The sequence below is a fragment of the Mesoplodon densirostris genome, chromosome 8 (genome assembly GCF_025265405.1).
Source record: "Mesoplodon densirostris isolate mMesDen1 chromosome 8, mMesDen1 primary haplotype, whole genome shotgun sequence".
NCBI classification, from domain to species: domain Eukaryota; kingdom Metazoa; phylum Chordata; class Mammalia; order Artiodactyla; family Ziphiidae; genus Mesoplodon; species Mesoplodon densirostris.
The window spans coordinates 569,469-586,903 of NC_082668.1; the positions used below are offsets into that span (position 1 = coordinate 569,469).

At 49.2% G+C, this 17,435-nt stretch overlaps 1 protein-coding gene across 1 annotated transcript in view; it reads right to left on the minus strand.

Moving 5' to 3' along the window:
* The window catches only part of FARP2 (FERM, ARH/RhoGEF and pleckstrin domain protein 2), an 88,969-nt gene that overhangs the window by 66,995 nt on the left and 4,539 nt on the right, over nucleotides 1-17,435 (minus strand). The window contains exon 2 of the mRNA XM_060105720.1: nucleotides 11,735-11,951. Within this exon, the coding sequence (XP_059961703.1) occupies nucleotides 11,735-11,923 (189 nt within the window). The 5' untranslated portion in view covers nucleotides 11,924-11,951. The remainder of the gene's footprint in view (nucleotides 1-11,734; nucleotides 11,952-17,435) is intronic.

Here is a 17,435-nt window from a genome sequence, read left to right on the forward strand (position 1 = left end):
CCTGTGCTCTCAGCAAGAGTGTATCAAAGTCTCTCAAGATGTCTTTTTTTATTCTTTATGTTAATATGCTAACAAGTTAAATTTTATCTCAGTACTTAGGTAAAATTTATAGTTTCATTTCATAATACAATTTGGATTCCTCACTACATTTAGGATATGTTTCTACTATTTTATACGGTTTTAAAAGACATAGGATTGATGTAAATCAGAGCCAGAAGCAAACAGCTATAAAGCTGACTATCCTTGATTTAGTATATCTGATTTAAAAGAGTCCACGTTCCAACATAATTTCCAGAAGGAAAGCAACATCTAGAGCCTTAAAGTCATTCTGAGTTGTCTTAACTGAAAATTACTTTAATAGGGGAAAAAAAGGCTTTTTTTCAGCTACAAAAATCTAACTTTATCAGATTCAAATATCAAAACACGCGGGCTTCGCTGGTGGCGCAGTGGTTGAGAGTCTGCCTGCCGATGCAGGGGATGCGGGTTCGTGCCCCGGTCCAGGAAGATCCCACATGCCGTGGAGCGGCTGGGCCCGTGAGCCATGGCCGCTGAGCCTGCGCGTCCGGAGCCTGTGCTCCGCAACGGGAGAGGCCACAGCAGTGAGAGGCCCGCGTACCGAAAAAAAAAAAAAAAATCAAAACATGCAAAAAAGCATAAGGCCACATATTGGTGGATTAAACAAATGCAAAAAATATAATTATGAGGAAACATTATAAATATCTAAAAATAGAAAGGTAAGAAAGAATGTATCTTTCATAATCAGTAATGTTAAATTTATTTTAGAAAAAGATATTTTAGGCTTGACAGTGAAGCTATGACAGAAGTCTACACGGGAACTTCTGAAGAAGACTCAGTCCCAGGCAGGGGTTTGAGACCAAGAGCCGAGCAGGAAAACATTTCTTTCTGATTTTCACTGTCACCAGAAAAAGCCCTCAAGTAAGGGCTGGGATCCTCTCTGCCATGGTGGCAAGTTACATAAACTACAAAATTACACACACAAAAGCATAACACATGTGCAAAGGACATTTCAAAGCATTCCAGTAACAACAGTTGGGAAGCACCTACAGATGTTTTTCATGTTTCTGTTTAAAGACTAGTCAAAATCTTGCTGAAAATAAAAGCCCATAATTACTGTGACCCAGGAGTCGAGGATAGGAGAGTTTAAAGCGGCCTCCTTGGCCAACAGCTGACATGGCTGGCACGTGCGTCTCGCTGCGAGGGGCGGAGCGCAGGAGGGCCAGGGCCTCCCCGGGGACCCACCCCCTGCGTCCCCCCTCCGCCCACCCACATGCCCAGCTCTGGGTCCTCAGCCTCCAGGCCCCTGCACCCCCTCCATGTGCCGGTCCATCTCCACCCCTTCCTGTCTAAGGGTGCACCCACACTCCACCCCTGCCTGCTTTGTTTCTCTCCTGAGCACTAAGGGCTCTGCTTTCCCTGGTTTATCCTCGAGCTTCTACTGCAGCATAAGCAGCAAGAAGGCTGGGCTCACCTGGCATCCCGGCCCGGCTTCCATAGTGGTGCCCGGAGCATCCCAGGTGCTGGGACACACCTGCCCCCGAGAGCCATGGGGTCACGGAGTGCGGCACAAACGCACACCGACGGCCTGTCCAGGTGTCCAATCCCTGACTGTGCTTGACATAAACTTTCTGTCCTTTTCTTCACTGTAAGTTGTCACTTTCTGTGAGGTCTCCAGCATCCCCTGGCTTTTTCTCCTCACTTCAAATACCATATACTTACTCTCAACTTCCCATTTTTTTTAACTTCTAATACGATGTAGAAAAATTTGCAAATTGCATATTTGATAAGGGGTTAAGATCCAGGATATGTAGAGAACTTTTAAAACTTAACAAAAAAACCAAACAACTCAGTTCAAAAATGGGCAAAGGACCTGGATAGATATTTCTCCAAAGAAGATATATATACACAAATAAGCCCATGAAAAAATGCTCAACATCACTGACCATCAGGAAAATGCAAATCAAAACCACAGTGAGATACCACCCCACACCCATCAGGATAGCTGCTATCAAAAAAAAAAGAAAGAAAGAAAAAGAAAAGAAAAGAACGAGTGTTGGCTAGGATGTGGAGAAATTAGAAACCTCATGCACTGTTGGTGAGAATGCAAAATGGTACAGTCACTGTGGAAAACAGTATGGAACTTCCTCAAAAAATTAAAATAGAACGACCACGTGATTAAGCAGTCCCACTACTGGGTATACACCCAAATGAAAAAAAAGGAGAGTCTTGAGGAGATGTCTGTACACCCAGGTTCACAGAAGCACTGCTCACAAGGGCTAAAACATGGAAGCAACCCATCTGCCCCTCAGCATTTGAAGGGCTAAGCAAAATGTGGGCCATCCATACAGTGGGACATCATTCCCCTTGAAAAGGAAGTTCTGACACAGGCTGCAACACGAGAGAACCTCGACACCACGGTGCTGAGTGAAATAAGCCACTCGCTCAAGAACAAATACTGTGTGATTCTACTTATTTGAGGTACTCAGAGGAGAAGAATCACAGAGACAGTAGGATGGTGGGTGCCAGGGGCTGGGGGTGGGTCAGTGTTTCACAGGGACAGAGCTTCAATTTTACAAGATGAAGAGTGACAGGGGTGGACGGTGGTGACGGCTGCACACGACGAGACTGGACTTAGTGCCACTGAGCTGCGCACTGAAAAGTGGTTAACGTGGTAAATCTCTCCTACATCTATTTTACCAAAAAAAAAAAAAAAAAAAAGTAGAGCAAACACACACACACAAAAAAACCCTCAAAACAAAACCAAAATAGTTAAGTCTGATAAAATTGTGTCTGAAAAACATAACTTTTGCCTATTAAACTGGAGATTTCATTAAAAACCATAATAGGTGCTGCTGGGGGGTGTAAAGCGCTTCTGCCCTTTGTGGGGCCCCCCGAGGGCCATACAACACCCTCTGACGCAGAACCTCCAGCTCCAGATATTTATCTAAAGGGAATAATCCAGAATGTGTATAAAGATTTACTACAAAGAAACTGAAAACTAGAAAACTACGTAGTCATTAAAAAGTTAAGGAGAAAGTACACAGAAACATGTTCAACAGTATGCTAAGTTTAAAAACAGATTACAAATGTATGTGGTTTGATTCTAGGTGTGTTTAATGAATATATGTGAACAGATAAAAGGCTGGGAGGATATTCAGAACACTGTGCTTGGCTGTTTCCTGGGTGGTGATTCTTGGCTGTAGGCCTTCCCCATCTTCCATTTTCTTACAAGGGACACGTGTGATTTGTAACAATCAGCTGAATTCCCTCCCAAACAGGCGGCACCAGGAAACCCGCGTGCCATCTGGCTGGTCTCCGAGGTGCCGGCTGCGCGAGAGCCTCGCCAGGGGCATAGCGTTGCCAGGGAGCGGATGCGGCGCTGGTGCAAGTGCTAATCCTGGTGGACACACTATTCGTGAAACAGTAAGATAAACTTTGGAAAAAACGTGTATTAAACACAGTACAAGTGAAAACACAGAATGCTCTCCTTGAAAGAAGAGAGAATTGTAATCCTCCAGCCAGCTTTCTGGAGAATCTTGGTTACTTTCTTTAACTGAAAGTGATCGGTAACACAGAATTAGGTTCTTAGGACAGAAGATGAATTGTGGGGCTGCTACAACCTAGCAAAGCTCCACTGAGAAGCGGAGCTTGGAGGAAGTCTTGCGGAACACCATACCTTCTGGTGGGGAGAGGAGGGAAGGGGAGGGGGAGGGGAGGGGAAGGGGGAGGGGAGGGTTGGGGAGGGTGTGTTTGTTTTGTTCAGGGATTGAGTGAATGGACGGAGGGGAGAAATGGGTCAGCAGAGGGTGCCCAGGGTGGGGGAGGGCACACATTCCAGAACCCGTAAACTCTTCTCTAAACCCCGGCCGCCCATCCTGCCCAGAATCACCTGAGGATTCCTCAGCAGCATGGCATGTTTTAAAGGTGGCCTTGGCGACCTGAATGTGCAATAGGTGTGAAAGGCTCACTGGAGGCTGCGGGGTGTGGGGTGGAGACCAGGAGGACGGCAGCGCTCTCGGATGACCTGGCTGGGGACAGGAATCAGGACGGGACACAGATGGCCCCGGTGCCAGGCCCACCAGCGGCCCACACTGGGCAGCAGCCCCCGTGGACGGAAGCTGCAGGAGAAAGGCCACAGGACCAGAGGATGGCTGGCAGTGGTCCTGTGTGGACGAGGGGCCCGTGAGACGGTCTAACGGGTTTCCAGAGCAATCCACGTACCTGGGCAGGGCGAAAACGGGCACATCCTACAACCACAAAGTCCACGCTGGGGACACACCCTAGAGAAACCCACGCACGCAGCAACACACACAAGAACATCTGCAGCAGCATTGCTCCTAACATCCAGACCCTGTTCACCACCGAACAGAGCAGATTCTAATAAGTTCAGAAAGCCCTGGAGTGTGCCAGGCTAAATGGCTCAATATGGGGGGCAGTACATGGAGTGTGTGTCGGGCAGCCGAGCGAAGGCCTACAGAGGAGGACTCTGGGCCTTTCTGGCCTCCCCGCCCACGTGGCCCCCGCAGGAGCAGACAGGCACGGACATCACCCCGCCCCCCCCGCTCTGGCCACAAGTCTGGACGGGGCCCCTGAGCAAAGCCATTCTCAGACTTGGAGGAAGGCCCTTCCTCACGCCATCGGGTGGTGAGGGGCTGAGATTTAAAACCTGGTCCTAACGTGCCCCACGCGGCAGCAGGGAGAGGGGTGAGCATGAGAGCCCAGGAGGCCTCGGTGGTCAGGCAGCACCACTCTCAGGCGGGCCACCTCCTTGTGGGGAGTTGGGCCAAGAGTGCGGGCATCGGGAACTTGTGGGAAGGGGTGGAAGCTGAACGGGAACAGCGATTCAAGGGCCCAATCAGTGAAACAAGTACAAGGTCAGCTCTTCTAGCCTCCTATGAACACAGGACAACAGAACCAAATTCTTTCTGATCAGTAAATGAGAGCATCACGTGGATAAGAGCAAGGGCTCTGGAGACAGCCGGGGGGGTGGGGGGGTGGGGTGGGGTCACATGTCAGCTGCGTCACCCGGAGGCTCACTCTGCCTCTGCCTCCAGCTGAGGTTGCCAACGACATAAGCCTGTCACGTGTCTTAAGGGCTCAGGAAACAGCTTGCAAGTCAAGACAACCCAATGGGCAAGTTTCCTTTCTATGACCCTCTGCTGGGTCCCTGAGACAAGTCTGCTGTCTTCCATTACACAACCGTGGGGATGGGTCTTCACTTGGCGACATTTCCCGATTCTTTTCCATTTGTCATCTGTCATCATCGTGGGGTCATTCAACATAGACTGTACATGCCAACCCGCAGGCATGTGCGTGTGCAGGCGTGTGCGTGGATGTGTGTTGGAGCTTCGATACCACAACTGGGTAAATGTCCACACCTCTGCCTCGTCCCACCCTGCCACATTCCTGGGCTTCAGGGTCAAAACACAGATCAATTTTCCAAGACAAAATAATAGGTTTCAAAACCTAGGGCAGAATCACATAATTGCTGCATATACTAGGGACACACAGAGCTCTTATATAAAGCCTATATTATCGCCAAACTTCAGATGCTGAATTACTAACTTCTTCTTCTGAGATCAGACCAAAATAAGCTCTAAGGCGGTTTCTTTGCCATATTTAGGGTGCTCATGTAGGAGCAGTGACAAACATCTGGCTACGATACTTTCTGGAATTCTGGCTATTTTTTCCTGGCCAGAAAGAAAACATTAAGTTTCTACTGGAATAGCAACTTCAAGTCCTCCAGCATGGAACTTCATGGCTGAGAGTCCGTCCTCCTACTTGCCACATATTTAAGCTAAAGCTTTTGCAATTCTAAAAAAAAGAAAGAAAGAAAGCCCACTCTGAAACTTTTGAGGATGTTAAGGGGGAACGTGAGCAACCTTCATGTTCATTAGAACTCCACCACACCTGCCAGCAAAAAAGGCATGACATTCACTCCCATGGGTGAGGTCTCCCTCACCCAAACCACATCACAGACTGTTCTTCCAATCACTAAATATCACTCTTTCCACAATACAGACTCCAGATAACAGAAAAGCTATAGGTGACGCCCATTCCTAAACCCGCCATGAATGGTCAGGGACGCAGGTACGTGCCCTGTTCCCAATGCCGTGCCCTCTGCAGTCGAGGGGAGGCCTCTCCAGGGAGGACAGGACAGCCAGCTCAGCCCCTCTGCTGCTCCCAGGGCAGCATGGACACCGCTCACACGTACAGGGCACAGAGCTGGGCGCTTTCTACTCCCTGACTTTGCACACAGGACAATCGAGCTGACACACGGCCTCCAGATGGTTTCTCTTACAGCTGAGAAAAAAACTTTCCAGAGCTGAGGTCAGATTTCTAATTTCAAAACCACAGAATTCAGTTAATTAACTGAAAACAAATCATGATTTTACTAGATAAAAAAATTGGTCATTGACTGACCGTTGGGGAGTTAAAAATCCCATCAGCAAATGTTAAACATCACTTAAAATAAGACAGAGTTGAAGTTCCACCCTGAATCCATCAGATTTCTCCCCCTTTCTTTGCGCCCTTCCAGACACAACAGAAGTATTTTAATTTAACTAGTAATCAATATAAAGAACCACAAAGTACATCTTGCTTCATTATCATACATAATCATAATAAACATAAGTTTGTTAAAACAAATGATCTACATGGATGAGAGTAAATCGTAGACATTGGCAGCTAGTACTTATAAATGAGATAAATATTGATTTAAAAATACAATTGTCAGGGGACTTCCCTGGTGGTCCAGTGGGTAAGACTCCGCGCTCCCAATGCAGGGGGCCTGGGTTCGATCCCTGGTCGGGGAACTAGATCCTGCATGCCGCAACTAAGAGTCTGCATGCCGCAACTAAGACCCAGCACAGACCAAATAAATAAATAAACAAACAAACAAATACATCTTTTAAAAATAAATAAAAATAAATATAGTGTCAGTAAAAGTCTAAATGAAACTTTAAAATGTTTTAAAAAATTTGACACGGCAGCTCCCACTCCTCTACCAGCTTCAGTTCCCAGGGCCTCCAGGGCCTGCCCTCAGCCTGCTTTCTCTGTGGTCCTCACAACTCTGGGATGTAGAAATGTTCATTCCACGTGTGGTAACTGGGCCACAGCTAGACGGTTAATTCCACAAGTACTCATAATCTATCCAAGGAACCACCCCCAGAGATAAATTTTTTTTTTTTTTTTGCGGTACGCGGGCCTGTCACTGTTGTGGCCTCTCCCGTTGCGGAGCACAGGCTCTGGACGCGCAGGCTCAGCGGCCATGGCTCACGGGCCCAGCCGCTCTGCAGCACGTGGGATCCTCCCGGACCGGGGCACGAACCCGTGTCCCCTGCATCAGCAGGCGGACTCTCAACCACTGTGCCACCAGGAAAGCCCAGCCAAAGGTAAATTTTTAATGGTACAATTCTCATATTTTTGGCCTGAAAACCTTCCTTTCTTTAGCCATTAAAAATTTTTTAAATTTCACCTCAAACCACAACGAGATACCACTTGAAACCCACTAGGATGGTTAGAATCAAAAACTCAAAGAATAGTAAGTAGTTGAGAACATGGGGAAATTGGAAGCCTCATAAAGTTGCTGGTGGATATAAATGGTGCGGCCGCTTTGGAAAGCAGTCTGCCAGTTCCCCAGACGATCACACACAGTCACTGTACGACTCAGCAGTCCCACCCCCAGGTGTCTGTCCGAGACAAGCGGAAACGCACGTCCCCACAAAACCTGTACCCGAATGTTTACGGCAGCGACGTTCGCAACAGCCCAAAGGTGGGACGTCCACCATCTGACGAGTGGGGAACAAAAAGGAAAATATGCTGAGACGTCAAACAATGTGGATGACCCCCTAAAACACCACGCGAAGTGACAAGCCAGTCACAAAAGGCCACGTACAACTCTACTCCGATGAAAGGGGTCTGTGGAAACAGGACCCAGGTCACAATTTGCTTAGAGCTGGGGTGGGGTGGGCATGGAGGATGCTGGGGCTGCGAGGGCGACAGCTAAAGGGTGTGGGGTTTCCAACTGGGAGGGATGGTTCTAAAACTGACCGGCGTGATGGCTCTGCGTTTCTGTGAATACGTTAAAAACCACTGAATTGTACGCTTTACATGGGTGATTGTACCGTTATGTGAGTTGTATCTCAATAAAGCTGCTATAAAGTCTCAGCTTATCCAATGCTGCTCAGGAAAAAGCAGACAGACCCCAGCTTCCAGCTTCCAGCCACCTTGACTTTGGGCCAGCAGGACTGCAGACCGAGAGAGAAAGCCAGAGGAAGAGAAGGCTCCCGTGTGGCCAGCGGTTCTGGCTCTCAGAGCGCTGGCCGGTATCGTGGGGCCTGAGCTGGCGGAAGCAAAGCTCACGTCACCGCCCTAGTGGGTGGGAGAGACGGAGCCGGGCGCTCGCGGATGGTGCTCACCCCTCGGAAGGAAGGGAATGAGGGCGGGGGGGAGGGCAGCCTCAGCTGCTGAAGCAGCAGGAGACGATGAGCCACAGACTCTGCCTGTGAAGAGCCACAGGCACCAGCAGAAGACGCCGTTTCAAAAATAACTTAAACGTCAACTTCTTCCCCTAAGAATAAAGCTTCAGTATCAACCAGGGGAGTCCACACAGGCCACACTAGGCCAGGTGTCACCGGCTGCACCAGAAGGTAACGTCAGCACATCAACCCTGCAAGTCTGCAGATAATACTGCAGAAAACTTAGTAAAAATAAACCAAATCAGCGCACCGTAAGATAGGTGTGGACGGCCAAAAAACCCCAGACACACAAACACGACACCCGAATCCCTAACGTCAGAAGACGTTGCCATAGAGGGAAAAACTAAAAACTCTCCTAACGAAAGCATGTTACCCAAGCTCACCCTCGCTTCCGTTCGGTCGACCGCACTTACCGGCACTGGTCCAAACACGGAAGCAGCCTCGCCGCCCAGGCCCTGCCTTCCAGGAGGAGAGCCCGGCCAGCTCTGGGGCGGGGGCGTCTTCCCCAAGACCTGCCTTTTGTGTCACCAACAGAGGCCATCCGCCCCAGGACCTCACTGCCCGGCACCTCAAGTCTATACCACCCACAGACCCACAGCGAAAGTCACCCAACCACAGTGTGTCTCTCAGTCCAACTGTACAGGGCGGGCGGGGGAACGACAGACAAGATCAGTGATGAGGGATGGTGGGGCAGGGGCGGCAGGCCCAGGGAGACCCAGCCTGGGCTTTGCATCTCGGATCTTGGCAACGGCGGCCTACAGGAGACACTGGGGAGGAGCGGGCAGGGCAGATGCACCTTCTCCAGCAGCCCTTCCCGGAGGAGGCCCCACAAAGTGCTTCATCTGGCAAACCTGCCCAGCCCGCTGACACCAGATACTAGAGCTTCGGAGACTGTTTCTTTCCAGGGACTGTGCACCTGATCCCCGGCAACAGCTGTGTGAGAGCCTGCAGAAAATAGCCACAGACTCCTGGGTACTTCTTCAACCTGGGCTTGCCTGGCAGCCTGCTTGATCAGTAAAACCCGGCAGAAGGTACATGTGTGAATTACAAGCCTAGACCTCAGGGACATCACAGCTGCCACCCCCGAGCGCATTCCCATCACCATGCGAACAAGGTCACGCCAGCTCGCTGGACAGTGAGGTCCCACACGGAGAGAGGTTCCAGTTGGGGCCCCAGACATGTGAGCGAGGCCATCCTAGACCACTCAGCACCCAGACCAGAAGAACCTCCAAGCCAACACTCAGACATGCAGAAGATATTAAATATTTGCTCTTTTAAGTTATCAGGTTTGGGGGTGACGGGTTACTCAGCAAAGCTAACTGATACAGTTGTAGATGACTAGGGTACTTAGAAATAGAATACAACTAACTTACAAAAAAATACATTGAGTTTTAACTTCTCCTGAAAGGTATGCATCAGTGGGTAGCACAATTTAAAAAGTACCCTATCCAACTCAGGATATACAACAGCAATTTGATTCTTTAATTTCTGGTAACTCTGCCAGGTATATCAAAATACCAAACATGATGGTTCTATTTGGTTAAAAGAAACAACAATCTCAATTTATTAAAACTTTGACACGCTCTCTATATTCTGAACCTTTATAAAATGCTATCTCTGATTTAAAAGCGAATTTCTCAGAGCAGGATTACATCTTATTTATGACTCAACAATAAATGTATGCTTTTTTCCTTTTCTGGTCCTAGGTTTAGTTGATAAAGACCCTTAAGCAGGCCAGAAAAAGATGCTCTAAGAGTAAACCCTAACTAATGCAATTCTTTTCTTTTCTCTTCTTCCTTCCTTTCTTTCAAAAAAACTGAACCTCTTTTAAGCCTAGACCATAGCAAATGTGTTTATCATAGGATGGCTACATGGTGGAAATTCTCCCAAACATTTGGCTGGAAGAGACCTGGGAGCCCAGCTAATTCCCAGACCTTTAACCTGTTTCTCCAGGTGACTCATCTGAGTATGGTAAGACGGGGACCGAGAGCCAGCCCCCCCTCTTCAGGGCTCAAAGGTGGCCTGTTCCCAACTCCCTGCCCTGCAAAGGCTGCTTCTTGCAACACAAGAGTGACTTGGGAAGGTGGACAGACAGGCCCTACCAGTTCCAGTTACCACTGCCCTGATGAAATGACATCTGGTTTCTTCCTCAAATAAGACCTAGAAGAAGCATTCAGGGTTCCCTGAGTTCAGACACTAGGGATCTAGGCACTAGACACCTGCCATGGAACACTCAAGGTGTGCCCTGGGCTCCAAGCGGGAGGGTACCTCTACTCAAGCCCCCCAGCTGGCCTCTCCCCTCCACGCCCCCCACCGACCGTGCTCACCTCCTTCCTCACCTCCGCCTTCTCACGCAAGGCATCCTGCAATCAGGCCCCGCGGGAGCCTCTAGGCCTCTTCACAGCGGGCCCACAGCTCCTCAATCATCTATTTTCTGTGTAGCGTCTGGACCTCTCCCCAAGCATAAATAAACCTCCTGCTAAAGTTTAAGTTCATTCTCTCGTCTTTACTTTGTGCCATTAAGAGCAGGGGACGCTTCCAAAGGTACTACTTTAAACCAATATAAAGATATTAGAAAGAAGAATGTATTCCTGCATTACTTAGGAAAATAAGTAATTTTTAAAAAGAACATTCAATCTATTGCCATTTAGAAAATCAGAAAAGGTGTTTTCAAACATTTGCTATATTCAATTGTCTTTGCCAACATTATCAGTGCAATCTATGATTAGAGAATTTTCACAATAAAAATGTTACCATTGCTGACCTGGAAAGACAAGCCCTGTGCAAGCGCTGTGCCAGGCTCTTCGTGTGCGGAGTGCTGCGCCCTCACCCCAGCCACCCCGGGAAGCGGGGACTTGAGTCACCCTCACATTCAGACGAGGACACACTGTGAGGCTAAGGGGCATCCCTCACCCAGCGGCTCGGCCACCAGGACCTGGGTGGAGACAAGCTGGTTCCAGTCTGCACTGCATGGCTCTCAGCCAGCCTCTCCAAAGAGAAACGTCAAGACCACATTACATCAGAATTTTAAGACAGGAGAATACCACTCCCCAGACTAAAAGGGGAAACACAGACGGAGTTCCCAAGGATTTTATTACCAGCCCAGCCACTCATGGGCGACTTGATAAACAGGCAAAGTCTAACCAGCAAAATGGAGTTTGGTACATAATATACCAAATAATACCCGACTTCTAGAAAACGCGAGGGACTAGGCCTCCAGGAATCACGCTTCTTACCTCAACGTCAAACACCTCAACGGAGCTGTCCAGCAGCTGCACTCGGATGGGTGTCCTGGCCGCTGGCCACGCCGCTGTTGCCGAGGGGCCCTGCCCAGGCTCGAGGGTGCTGATGCCCGCGGGGGTCGGGGCACCTAGGCGTGTCCCTGGGGTCTGCAGGACGCGGTAGGTTCCTTCCAGCTCTCCCATTCTTCACCAGCTAAGAGTGAGGAATGCACTAAAACACACAAAACCCCCCAAATTATCCCCCGTTATTTCGATATTAAAACAACGTAAGAAAATTATTCTCTGCACTGTTTTTGCACTTCTACGAGTCTTAACGTACATCAAAATTAAGAGTTTAGAAAGATCATCTTCTCCTCATCCCTCGACTGGTGTGCACACACAGCAACAAGCCCCAGCACCACTACCGCCAGGGTGCGCGCGCAAGCAGGCGGTGCGTGAGCTCATTTGACCCCCAGACCCTCTGAAGGAGCCGCAGCACCTCTGCTCACCGGCAGGGGGAGGGGAGGCCCACAGCCGCCTGCCGCTCTTTCCCCAGACCACCCGGAGGCCCTGCCCCTCCTCCCTCCACCAGCCCAGACATTCACGTGCTGACCACACGCTCTATGTGCCCGACAGCGCTTTTCAGCAAAGGGAAAGGGGTACACACAGCACGGTGCCAGCATGGGCCCCGGGTCCCACCTCTGCTGACATGGTGGGGGAAATGCCAAGGAAGGTGGATGAAGCCAGGCTGTCTGCCCGCTTTGCACACCCTGGTTTTTCTAAGCTGTGTCACCAGGCTGGAGCGGGGACCACCAGTGGTTCAGGAGGTAACTTCAGACTTGGCGCTGAGTGACAGCCTGGCACACGTCACGGGGAGCACACGCGGGCCACCCTTCCCAGCACCTGCCCTGCCCCGTCCTCACAATACCCTTGTGGTCACCACCACCCACGCCTTCCTCACCCATGATGACACCGAGGGTCTGCAAGGGTCAGAGAGCTGCCCCAGGAGGCGCTCGTGCCCTTTCAACTCTCCTCAACGTGCCGGGGGAAGGGTTTCCGGTTCTTAGCTGTTAAGTTGAACAGAGCCGATCACGCCGTTGTTTTTAACAACCAAAGGACAGGCTCAGCGCCCGCTAGAATCTGGTCACGCTGCCTTGCTTTAGTCGTCCTGATTAACATCGTTACTTTCTGTTTATGGCCAATTCCCTTCTTAAACACTTGTATTTATGTATGAGAGTCAACTTAAAGAAACATACCTAATGGTTAAACACAGTATGGCAAACACAAATGTCAGATGTTTAATCAAGAAAGAATGCAGATGCTGTGAGAATCATTTTATTTTGCTTAATCATCTTCAAAAAGTCTTCTACTAATTTGCAGTAAATATTTTAGAGAATTAATCTCACTAAACTCCTAGTCCGTGCCCTTTCATGCCAACTTAATTGCCGAGTCCTCTGGCCTTTCCCTCTTTTTCGAGCTTATTTTGTTATCAAGATAAACCAATTCATGAACTTATTATCTCTTCAATTAAGATGGAAAAGCTTCTCAGCGACCCACTGCCAAGCCACTCCTACTTAAACCCTACTCAGACCTTCCCAACAATCTGCGTGAGAATTTCCATGCACATCTGGTTTATCAAACAAGCAAACAGAAAATGAGAAAGCTAAACCCCCCGGGAAAGGTGAAATGTCCGTAGCATGAGCAAAGTGATGAGGCAACGTGTCATTCTGCGAAATACAGCTCCAGACCCACCTCATGCACAAACGAACGGGCTGACCCCCTGTTCGGACTGGCACGTAGATCCCCTGCGCCACACGTGTGGTTCAGGTTGGCAGTTACCCACCGTCCTCAGAATTCTCTCTCCAGGCTGCATGCCCCCAGGAGCGGTCACTAATTCTGTAAATATTTGCTAAGTATTTACTTTAATAACATCGCAGGCATCAAAGAACAGGCACCACCTAGACCGCAGTCAGGAACCACACTTCAGAAAAGCCCTGTTTTCATGCCACTGACTGATACTCAGCGTGAGGTATATGAAGTTCTGAGAGCCATAAATGTGAGCGTTTTCACGCCAGTCTCACAAACTTGAGTAGTTACTGCAGAAGAGAGGGGTGTTAAGGAAGTCAAGCCCACCTCTCAGGTGTCCCAGGTGCGTACACAGGTGAGAGTAAAGCGTGGTCAGCTCACAGCACTTGCCCAACACCCACCACCAAGAGGAGGTTCTCCTGAAACAAGCTACGGGATGTTTTACTTTGGGCACCAAAGTGATCCTTTCCCTTTTAAGTAAAGCTACAATTCTGAAAACATATATACAACCAAGATGTACTTTTAGGAGTCACTTCTGTTGTGTATTCCATTGTAAAATTCTCATTTATATTTCTTCATAATAATTTTAGATGGAAAAAAATTTCTTCAGGTTCTTTGTCTTTTACTTATTATAAGAAAGTCATGTCTAAACGCCTACTTTAAAAAAAAAACCAAAAAACCCAAACAAGACTAACCTGTCTTGAGGGGCACATCCGGGTGAGAAAACTGCAAGAACACGCAAGGAGGTTATTCCTAGAACAGTCAGGGCAGTGGTCCCCTTGGTGGGAGGGGCCCGTCCCGGGGGCAGGGCACAGGGGAGGGGTCCCAGGTGTGGCCGGCACAGTTCCATCGCTTCACTGGACAGTGTCCACTTCATTCATTAATCTGTACATTTGATTAATGCAGTTTTTCTGTATCTGTGTTTATTTTATAATAAAAATATATTTAAATCAGCATACTTTTAATTTACCATTGTTTCATCTCTCATAAGAACAAAAGATACGTTAGATGAAAAAAACAATTTTCTTGGCTCAGGGAATTCTAAAACATGGCTCTTGAGAGGAAGCCTTTGCAGGTCTGCACACCTGAGCAGCACGCTTACATCCTAGTTATTTGCACCTGGTCAAAGTTAGACACCCACACAGCTTGGGCTGAGACTCCGGACCACAAGACGGCCTGATCCTGGAGGTTCATCCGAGGCAGACAAGTTCTCTTAAGAGGAAGTGACCCCATGAGGCACCCTCCTGCTGATACTCTAAAGAAAGCTCTGTTCGCTATTATACAATGGCAATGTGGCATTAAACCACCCATGTAATAATTACTCAGCTTTAAGTTTAAGAAAGTTTAGAAAGGAAGACACTTAATGGAAAATTGAATGTAACTGCCGTGCTGTGAATGTTAGTTATCATGGTGTCATTTTAGAACAAGCAGCAGAAGGGACCCCTCCCTGCAGGAGCGTGAAGCTGCTCATTCAACAGTCTTGCTACATACAGCCTGATTGCTTCCTGTAGTCTGACAATGGGAAAAAATGAAAGGGAAAAATGTATGCACTGAATTTGCTTTACATAAATTATAAACTAACAGAAATTACTTTGTTTTGCTCTGTGTGCTTATAAATAAACATTAAAAAGGCAAGAATATGCAAACCGGACTAGACACACAGAGCGCGTCCCGCAGTCCTGCAGGCTCTAAACGTCAGGCATTAGCCCCTGCTCACTCCCCTGCTGCTGCCAGAGACCCTCTCCAGAAATCTGGAGGGAATCAGCGGTGGCAAGAGTTAGGCGCCTACGAGGGACTCCAGTTCCCTTCTCCCTCCCAGGTGAACAAAATGATTTGCAGTCTTCGTTCCTAAAAATATTTCTGGGGACTTCATACAAATTTCTGCCACTGATATTTAGTGTTACCTACTACAAACTCGGCTCCTATATATTCTCATTTAATAAAAAATTTAAAAACCAACTCGTGACATATAATTTCCATTTGAAGTTGGAAAAATTCGGCTTCAAAGTCTGCCAAGGCTTTGGGTGATGATGTGTCAATGCAGGTTTGTAACAAAGGTACCACTGGGGGGGGGGACGGGGGGGAGACTGTGCACGTCTGGGGGCGGGGGGCAGATGAGAAATCTGTAAAACTTCCACTCAATTTTGCTGTGAACTTAAAATTGCTCTAAAAAGCAGGTCTATTAAAAAGAAAAAGAAGCTCTGCCACAGAACACATAATTCAGAAGTGACAAAGCCAGGACATGAGCCCAGCCCAGATTTGGCCCTCAAGTCGCCTCCCCCTCGGCTGGGAAATCAGCCTGTGGCTCCCCAGACAAGCGCAGTCCACTGTCCACAGCAGTGGAAGTTGTTAAATTTCTGTCACGCATGGAAAAGATCTCTACATGCTTCTTTGATGAAAAGGTGAATAAAAGCAAGGTACAAAGCAGGCGCATGGCGCACCAACTGGTTAAAAGAGGAAGACCGTAAACACATGCATTTTTCAAACCACCACCCTGGAGGGTAAACCAAAACCTAAAGGAAAGAACTGCCTCTGGGGGCAGGGGGAGGGGGAGGCGCTAGGAGGGCAGTGCTGGGCTCTGCTTCCTGAGTCTACGGTGTTCAGTCATGTCGCATAGGGAACCTCGTCGATGTGCTTTTGCTACGTAACATAACCTGTTCCCACAAGTAACACCAGGGGGTGACGGCCATGGGGGCCAAAATTCTGCCCACCGCAAGCTCTTTGTCGGGTAATTCCGATGTCTGCATCATCTCAGCTGTAGCCTGTCTTTTCTCTCGTGAGCTGGTATTTCCCTGGTTCTGTGTAGGCCAGGTAATTTTGGATTATATCCTGGACATTTTAAACATTGTGTTATGAGCCTCTGGCCTTGTTTAAATCCCACAGAGAACGTGGCACTTCTCTTTCAGCAGCACTGGCCTGGCCGGGTTCAGGCCGCAGCCGTGGTCTCAGCATCAGCTCCACCTCCAGAGGCTCCATCCTCCCTGTGCGCCATCACCCAGCTGCCAGCCTGGCTCCCGGGCTGTGGTCGACCCCTTATTTGAGTTCCCACAGCCTCTGGCAAGTGGCGCAGGGTTGGCCCCATGCGTGTACAGCTCGGTGTCGAGCCCACAAGTTCATCGGCAACTCTGAGGGGTCGCCTCCTGAGCACCGCCCTCCACGGGGGTCACCTCCTGAGCTCCCCCCCTCCACAGCTCCCTGGCTTCCTTCTCAGTCCTCCAGCCAGAGGACTGTGGCTTGTTCCCCTGCTCTGCCGTGCATGTCCTGGAACTGCACCCTTGCTGGGACCAGGCTGCAGGAAAGAGAGTAAAAAGCCCTTGGAGTTTTAGGTGTCTCAGGCCTGGCTGGAGAACATGGAGAGAGAGAAGGGGAAATGATGGCTTTCTCCCACTCTCTCTAGAGCCCAAACTGGGTGGCTCCCCCCGCAGCCCTCCCTATCTGCCCCTGGAGCCCACCTCCGGGTTTCGGACACCCTGAAGCCGGCTGGGGACCGGGGGTGCTGGAGGGAGAACAGGAAGCTCAGTGCTCCTGCGGCAGGCACTTCAGGCCCTGGCCTTTGTCTGCCCGCCACCACTTCCTTGCCAGGGTCCTCAGGGCTGCTCATGCTGCTGTCCAGCTTTGTGGCCACAGTCAGCGGGAGAGACAGGGTGGAGGAGGATTATTCCTTCTTCCCACAAACGGAACTTGACATCCATGCATTTAAAGCATGTTTGCAGAGGTCATCTTTGAGAGAGGGAAGAGGGTTGATTTTTATTTCCTTCTTTCCTGGCGCCTGTATTTCTTGAATTGCCTACCGTGGTGAATGTGCGCTACTTCTGAAATCAGATGGCTTCCGGGCAGACGACGGCAGGGGTCACCTACAGCCGAGCCCGCTCGCCTTCAAAGAGAGAGCCGGGGTAACCACCCACGTCTC